The following is an 8,865-nucleotide window of genomic DNA, read 5'->3' on the forward strand; positions in this document are numbered from 1 at the left end:
TTTTTTATTAGGAGTAATAATATTACAGTTGCTTTCTATAAGAAAGATACAGGTTTGTCTTCTTAACTTCATTCTGTTGTAGACCTACATTAGTGCTCTTTCTTTTTCAAACTCAAGTAAATTTTAAGAAAATATCTAAATGATACGTCAAATATAAAAGAAAACTCATAAAATCATACATGTTATATCAGCATTAAGGTCTAAATTTTCTTTTTAACTGGTTATTTGTGCACTTGTAAACTGTGCAATCAGATTAAATGGCTGCAGAAAGACTGTAAAAAAAAAAGGCATAACAGATATTAATAAATTAATTTCCACATGTATTGTTAAAAAAAGTAAGGAAGGATTTGTTTTTTTGTTTGTTTGAGAGGAAAGCCACACTGGGCTATCTGCTGTATCTACCACAAGGAATCAAACCAAAAAAAAATAATAATGATTTGTCACAACTGTTTCATAGAACAAGAGAATTAAATATAACAAATAATATGACATGCTAATTTTTTTATTTTATTATTAACTAATAAGTAAGGACACTGTATTACATTTTTTCCCCAAAGAAGTGAATAAGGAGTAATGAAGTATTTTTTTTTCTCCAGTAACGTGTCAACAGTACAAATAAGTTGTTGTTATTAATTATTATATAATGTTTGGGCTAAAGATTAAAAATTAAATAAATGCAAGCTGCTTACAGAAAATATACAGTTCCCTACAAGACAAATACAAAATTTATATTGCATTTTGGTAATACAAAAAAAAATTATATAAAAAAATAACCCATTTCCAACAAAATGAAGATTGAGCAAAATTAGATAGCTATTTTCTCAAGGGTTTTAAGCCATTGAAAATGTCTTTATAGTACACACAAATACAATTTTTCCAAAAAGATTTAGGATGTCAGCATAAAATGTTACATAATTAATGCAAATCCTCAAATTCGGTCTGATTAAGTTAGCTTCATGAATTTGTTCAAGCTTGAGCTTTGGATATTCCCTTTTTTGCAAACCATTCATCACTTTTGTCTGCAGCCATTGCCTGAAAAAAGACAAAAGATATAAGATGAATTTACTTTTCAAATGAAGTGTTCAAATCTTTCTTTATTCTTTGAAAAAGAAAACAAAATGAAAGAGCTTTTCTAGATTTTTTTTTGGCAAGTCAATTCCAATGATTTACTTAAAATTTTTAAAATGAATAGTTAATTCTAATGAAGTTTAATTTTATTAATAAAGATTAAATGAAACAAACTAAATATGATAATGATCGTGTTTACATGGGCTCTAACCCCATGACTGCCAATAAGTTAAGAAACAAGTTTTGAACATCCAACAAACTCTAGAAGCTAGTGCTTGTAGTTAAAATTACAATAATTTCAATATCTGTTGTTTATTATTTTGAAGAAATGTATTTCTTTATACAAAATTACAGCCCTAGTTATGAATAAATCATATTGATCTCTTTACGTCTCATATTCTATGCTACCAAACAAAATGTTATATTCCACAACTATGCCACATGAATGCTAATCAACTGCTTGATTCAGAAAATAACTTAAGTTAACTATAGTAGGATTTCATGCCAAAATTATTTTCTTCTCTGGACTGAAGTAATTTAGATCTTTTGTAGATAATCAACTTTTGGCTCTAGATAATAAAACAAATAGGTTTCTTTCATTCTTTATGCAACTGAAACAATTATTTTAAGTTTGGCTAAAAGTAATTAGTTTAATACCAACAAATAGTTAAGAAAATAAAATTTTAATATCTATAAACATATTACAATGAAAAAAAATTATGATTAAAACTAGCCCACTGCACAGAGGTTAGTTTGTTTTGAAATTTGCGCAAAGCTACACGAGGGTTATCTGCGCTAGCCGTCCCTAATTTACCAGTGTAAGACTAGAGAGAAGGCAGCTAGTCATCACCACCCACCGCCAACTCTTTTAACAACGAATAGTGAGATTGACCGTCACATTATAATGCCCCCACGGCTGAAAGGGCGAACATGTTTGGTGTGACGGGGATTCGAACCCATGACCCTCACATTGCGAGTCGAGTGTCCTAACCACTTGACCATGCCGATTAAAAGAAAACAAATATCTTTCATTGTAATCAGAATAGCTTCTAGCGTTAATTAAAAATTAAACAGATTGTAAAAAATATCATAAATTAATCATATTATTAATGTGGGTTTTGTAATTATTCACATTACGTATTAAAATATAAAATTATAAAGATTGGGAGAAGAACTTTCATTGCTTTCATAAACAAAGTTATTATATAATGTTTCCAGGCCCACTAAAAAGGTGGGGAGACCAAGAATATTACCCCAGGGCCCAAAGCGATTGGCCAAAAGTGTCTAAAAAATGTGCTAAATAAGTATGGAATGTTCAAGCAAACATTAATCATGTCTTAAATCACTTCTGTGTGTATGTGACACCCTTCCAAATACTATTTGGGGGTGGGGCATTCTTACCCAGGGACCATGATAATCTCGATGGTCATGAATATCTTATAATGCATTGTTAAACAGATAATCAGAATTTTCAAACGATTAAAATTATTATAAGTTAGTTGCTTCTACATGTTAATCAAACATCTAAATGTTATTGATTGACATATTTTTCACCTTCTTGAAATGAAGCGCCTAACAGTAAAAAACCTCAGAAAATTGGAAATTTTTTTTATCTTAAAAAGAAGATCAAGTCAAATCTCAGAATTTTTCTTACATGATCACCTTTTATGTATATTTTTTATTATTATTTATTCTCTTCAATTTTAATAGAAATTAAAATTATAATGTACGCACACTAACTTGAGTAGGTACATACGGTAAACTTTACGGACACTTGCAACATTATGGTGGATGAGCACTTGCATAGCAATAAACAAAAATACTGCTACGAGAGAGATATAGTGGAAATAAACATAACAAAGAGAACATATTTTTTTATGAAAAGATCCTATATACAACTTATCAGAGATTTTATTAATATTATGCTTACAATTAATAAATTAAAAGTTAAAAATTATTTGGAAATCACTATTCATAAAAATATTTAAGATTATATCCAGCATCTTTTGATGAATCATTATTTAGAAAAGTTCCTTATTTTTTATAATGCAAATGTCCTTACATTTTCGTTTTTTTTTCTGTTAAGCACAAAGCTACATAATGGGATTATCTGTACTGTGCTCAACACAAGCATTGAAACACAGTTTTTAGTTGTATGAGTCCCCAGACTTACTGCTGAACCACTGGGGAGCTTTACACTTTAGAAAAAAAAAGTTAATTTTTAACATTCCAATATTTTGACTTAGTTTTTGTATTACTTTGTACCCTGAGAAAGACATAAGTAGAAATATTAATATATTTACCCTTTTGCTGCAGATAGGGTAAAAAGTGCATGTCATATACTTTTAGAGTTATTTTAAAAATATTGTTAAATACCTTCACTATCACTTATGTCAATGGAACTGACATTAAAACATAGTTTATAATTCAAAGTTTAATATTATACATGTTTTATTTTTTTATTTAAAAGGAAATATAAAGAAAAAATGCTAAACATAAATTATTGTTTGTCACATAGCACTTCCTATTGTCTTGTTGCCGAGTTTATATTTTAGTATGCTTACCATACAACATGTGTTTTGTGGTTAATGAATTAGAAACTCAAATTTGAGATATAGAAAAGCTAGAATATAAAATAAAAACCTTTCAACAGATTTCTACTTCAGTTGTTGACAGTAAAATAAACACAGAAAATAAATGTGAAATGTTTAGCATTTCAAACTTTCAAGAGAAGTACATTCCAACTTTGTGACAACTGATAAAGAAAACAGGTCACAGCTGCTCATTTTATTTCTATTTTTATAATTTTTCATTATACTCTGATGATTTGTCTACTGGCTGAAGAATCAAATACATTGTTAGGGTAGAGGTAATAACAGATAAAATATAAAGTTTTTACTGAAAAAAGTTATATTTTATTTAGGATGTTTTGGAGGTTACGCAAATGAAATTAGAGATTTTTGAGAGAAAGAAAAGAATTTTTAATCTTAATTTAAAATTCACTTTGCACTTGGACTAGTCAAAAAAAACATTTGATGTATTCACAGACAAATCTTTAATAAAAATACTTTATTAAAAAAACTGATTTTTTTGTGTACAAACGACATGTAATGTTTACTAAAAGTTTGCCAAATTTTATGAAGATGTACATACTGTACTAAATGTTATAGTATGGAAACTATAACGAGTACAAAGTAGTTATAAGGTCCACCAATTCGACTGATCCCATGTTGAGAGAGTTAAAGTGTTACTTTTCTGAAGTTAAAAGTTGCTTTGTTTTTACAAAGATGTACAAAAACGTGCTTCATTTAGCATTCTGCAGAATAAAAAAAAATCTTACTTCTTCAAGGAGTTGGTCAGCTTTAGGGTCAACTTTAGACAGTTCACAGAAAGCTTCATTTCCAACAAAACAGATTTCGTGGCCATCCTAGAATAGAAATGTTTTATTTTTTCTGAGTTACGAGAGTTAAAGTGTGATTCTTAAAAAGTTTACACATTTTGGCCCATGGTGTTTTAAAGGAGAAATTAATTACATATTTAATTTTGAAATATACTGACTAAATGTTTTTCATTAACACATACAAATAACTGTTTTTACTGTGTTTGAAACCACACTTTATTTTTTGATAATATTAAATAAAATATTAATATATTTGCAAAACAAAAACCTAAACCGGGCACTAAAGGAATGTAAAACCATCCCATCCAAACAGAGAACAGCTGTAATTGTAATCATCAGTTCATGAAATTATGGAATCAATGGCATTATACCTCTTAATAACATTTCTAAATTGACAAATTTAATATTATTACAAACAATAGCTAATACCTAATTCAATAACTTGCTTTGATAAGCCCAAAGTGTTAAGAGAGAGAAAGAAAAAGATATATTATTTTAAAAACAGTATATTTTTAAGAGGCTTTCCCAATTTTTCACAAATTGTATACTTCAAATTTACTTTTGTCGAAACTGTCGATAAATGTTCAACTTCCAAATTATGTAAAATCTACAAAATGAAATTTAATTTTTGACAAGATTTTACTATGATAAAAATTACTTCTGTTTAAAGCTTCATCACTAAAAGTATTTGTAATGAAGTGTAATAATACTTACATAAAGCCCTAAAGAATACAAAAATAAGTTGTACAAGTAAGATAGCTGTTGTGAAGATGAAAATATAATAGTGAAATATATATTTGTGTGTGTGTGTCTCTCTCTCTCTGTATATATATATATTTTGACCACATATATGTAATTAGGTTAGCTAGATATAGTGTGTTTTCGTTTTATTTCACACAGAAACATTACTGAAACTATGCGTATAATTTGAACAACATTTTGTTCTTTGTTTATTAAGGATTGAAAACAAAAAGGATTTATTAGCACATGGAAAAGTAAATAATTTTGCATATTTCACCTTGTTCTCATGTAACTACTAAAATATATAACAGAATATGCTCATACACTGGATGTTTGTTTGTTTGTTTTAGAGCAAAGCCGCACTGGACTATCTGCCGTGTCCACTGTGGGGAATCAAATCCCAGATTCTAGCACTGTAACTCCGTAGACTTACCACTGTCCCACCAGGGGATCTGAATATAAGTAATAATGATTTTATTTGCCAAACGGAAAGTATGCCATGCTCTGGAAATGAGGCTAGTCATAGATAAGTACAATAGCAAGAAGAATGGAATAAAGATAACAACACACAAACAGTTAAAAAAAAGTATGGGAAATGAATCTTTTGACATACAACATACAAAAGTTACTTTTCACAGCTTACTTTCAAAGTATCAAATACCAAGATACAAATATATATAAACACACACAGGGCTTTTAAATACTTTATGTTAAAGGAAAATGTGTTAAAAATATTAATTGATAATACACATACTGGATCAGCCAAAATCACGACTTGTACCGTAGCTTTGCCAGGTGTGTCCAGACTGACAAGTGGTGTAAGTATTGTCTGGCCTTCCTCCTTCATTTTGCTTTCTATCTGTTGAAGCTGTGAAAAATAACAGCGGAGACATATTTAAGTACATTTTTAACGTATACTCAGGTAACACATCATTGATGTAAAAGTATCGTGTAAGTACATAGAGTGAGCAAATTTGTTTTTCAGATCTATAACAGATGAATAGGAAAAAAAGTGATTTGAAAAGGTTTCAGCTACAAGAAGACAGTCTTAAAATGATCTTAGCTATACCTTTTCAATCTCAACACAAAATATATTAAATGTAAACTGCTAATCTCTAAAAAAAGGCTCAGGTTACATTTATGTACACACAAAACTCATAATACATTATATTTTAATACTTCAGTATTAAATAGAAAACTTGAATTTTGATATCTTGGATGAACTTTCTGGCAAGATCATTTGACTACTTAATTTATAATATTAAAATATCAAAGTTTGTTACACACAACCAATATTTAAACCAGATAAAATTACTTATGTTAGCTGACTAACCTCTTCAGCAGGGCAAGAAAAAGCAATTCGACCAAAGGCTTTAGCATGATCAACAGCAGTTCCAATGTCACACAACTCCAGTTTACACTGTATTCAAAACAAAAAATAAAGTTACTGACACATACACATATATACATACACATTATTTTAATTATCATTATTTTTAAACATTCACAAAGAAATTCTGAACAAGCTACAGGTTTTATTTGTTTTTTTACAGGGATGAAAAATAATTGAAAAAGTTCATACACAAAGTTAAAGATCTTGTCAAAACTGCAATATCGCAATACATATCTATTTATTAGGTCTGTATATAATTATTACTTATTTGTAAAGTATATGAATAATGAGAGTTTGATAAAAACATACTAAAATACTCAAAGTATTTATATTAAGCCCCACCTTCCCTATTGTGAGCATTTCACAAATGCAAATAAAACAATAGCTTAAGCATTAAGTATATCAAATTGAGTACTTTGACACCCTAAAGCTTATAACTGTGCGATTCTATGCAACCAGGTGCTTTGATTTGATACACCTTTTGCACTTTTTTTTATTGCATTGTGGAAAAAAAATGAAGAAGTTTGAAACTTCAAAAGAACATTCTACATTCTTCTTTAGAACATTCTAAATGTTATGTAGATTCTGAATATGTGATATTTGTATGGATTCACAGCTTTGAAATTTTGAAAGATTTCATTATGACTTATTCTTTAAACAATTAAAAATGCTTATCTTTGTTGTAGCTACTAGTTATTGCTTTTTATGATTTCCTACATTTTTTAAAACTTTCTTTTAAAGTTTTTTTAATTTGAAAAGCAACACAAACAACCTCATTGGTTTTACAATAAAAATACATTGTTGCCATGTCAAAATTAAGCCTTTTTTTTAAATTGTTAATCAGGTTTCATTTATCATCTATATAATACAAATCCTTGTCTGTGTGTCCTGTAACTCTTCCTAAACCACGGGTCAAATCAACTTCTAAGTCAGACCAAACAAATCATCTTGGTCTCAAGGTACAAAGATAAAACTTTCACCCAACCTTTTAGGGAACCCAGGTATTTTGCTCAAAATCAGTGTCAGGGTTTTAAATATGAGGGGGCTGAGGATTCTTCTACAGTAGGTGTCTGTGACTTGTTGGTGATAAATGTCAACAATAAACAGACAGCACACAATCCACTTGTTTTAAAATAATATATTCAAAACAAGTCAAACATATGTACAAATATTCTTTACACTATAGGATATCACAGTTGTATCTAAATCTCTAAATAATTCTCTTTCTTGTCAAAAGTGTACACAGTCTGATTCAATTACTTTAGAATCCCACTGACAAGAGGAATTATTTTTCTCTAGTCTGTTTCTTACAGTACAATCTGCAATAAATTCACTTACGTTACTCCATGGGTTACCACAGTTGTATCTCAAACCTTAAATAATTGTCTCATTTTCGTCAAAGTCCACACAGATGGGTTTAATTACTTTAGAACACCCTTTGATAAGACAAGTTATTCTCCTTAACTCTATTAAACTGTGAAACTCACTTAAAATATCGCCTGTTATGGCTAATCACTCACATGCCAGCTAACTTTAACTGCTCTTGTTCAGTCACCTATATATACACCTTGCCCAACTATGGCCAGGACTTTTCTACAACGTGGGAGGTGCTGTGATGTAACAATACTCAATTGGTGAGAAAAATACCGAAGATTCGAGTAATGTGATGCCAACAATAGTACTAAAGCATAGTACAATCAACTACATACACAACATATGACTCTTACCAAGTTAAGCAACCAAACTTGTCATAACTATTGCCTTTAAAATAATTATATTTAACTCTCTTGTTATGAAAAATAAATAATCATTAAATACTAAATCACCAAACAAACCAAATAATAATGCTTAAACCAAACAGTCTTGTATATCCAATGAGTAGACCCCAGATGTGGCACTGATGTACATTAGAGCATATAAATAAGTAGGCCCACTAACTACTGTTCATAACTTGGTTAAATAAATTAAATTTGTATTATATCAGCCCTGTGAATGTAGGCCATAGGTCCATGGGTTTGCTTGTATGTAGTAAATTTTAAACCCTTTTTTATTCATTTATATATTTTTCTTTATATTTCTTTTCGGTGATTTTCTTTGCCCACTCAAGCAGTTACTTATCAGCCTAACACAATGACCTTCTCAGCAAAACACAAACTGGATTTAAATTAAGCTGACCTCGTCTTGTTTCATGAATAACATTTCTTCTCCTATCACGCTGCAACATCATAACTTAAATGAAGTATAAAATGCAGTAGCAAGTTTT

General features: G+C 29.3%; 1 protein-coding gene across 1 annotated transcript in view; it reads right to left on the reverse strand.

Moving 5' to 3' along the window:
* Positions 1–486: 486 nt before the first annotated feature.
* Positions 487–8,865, reverse strand: part of LOC106463754 (glyoxalase domain-containing protein 4-like) — a 22,408-nt gene continuing 14,029 nt past the window's right edge. Inside the window, exons 7-10 of the mRNA XM_013923815.2 lie at positions 6,543–6,629; positions 5,964–6,077; positions 4,409–4,495; positions 487–1,032 (exon numbers count right to left, since the gene is read on the reverse strand). Coding sequence (XP_013779269.1) covers positions 967–1,032; positions 4,409–4,495; positions 5,964–6,077; positions 6,543–6,629 — 354 coding nt within the window. The 3' untranslated portion in view covers positions 487–966. The remainder of the gene's footprint in view (positions 1,033–4,408; positions 4,496–5,963; positions 6,078–6,542; positions 6,630–8,865) is intronic.

This window comes from Limulus polyphemus, unplaced genomic scaffold, assembly GCF_000517525.1.
Source record: "Limulus polyphemus unplaced genomic scaffold, Limulus_polyphemus-2.1.2 Scaffold1474, whole genome shotgun sequence".
Classification (NCBI taxonomy): Eukaryota; Metazoa; Arthropoda; class Merostomata; order Xiphosura; family Limulidae; genus Limulus; species Limulus polyphemus.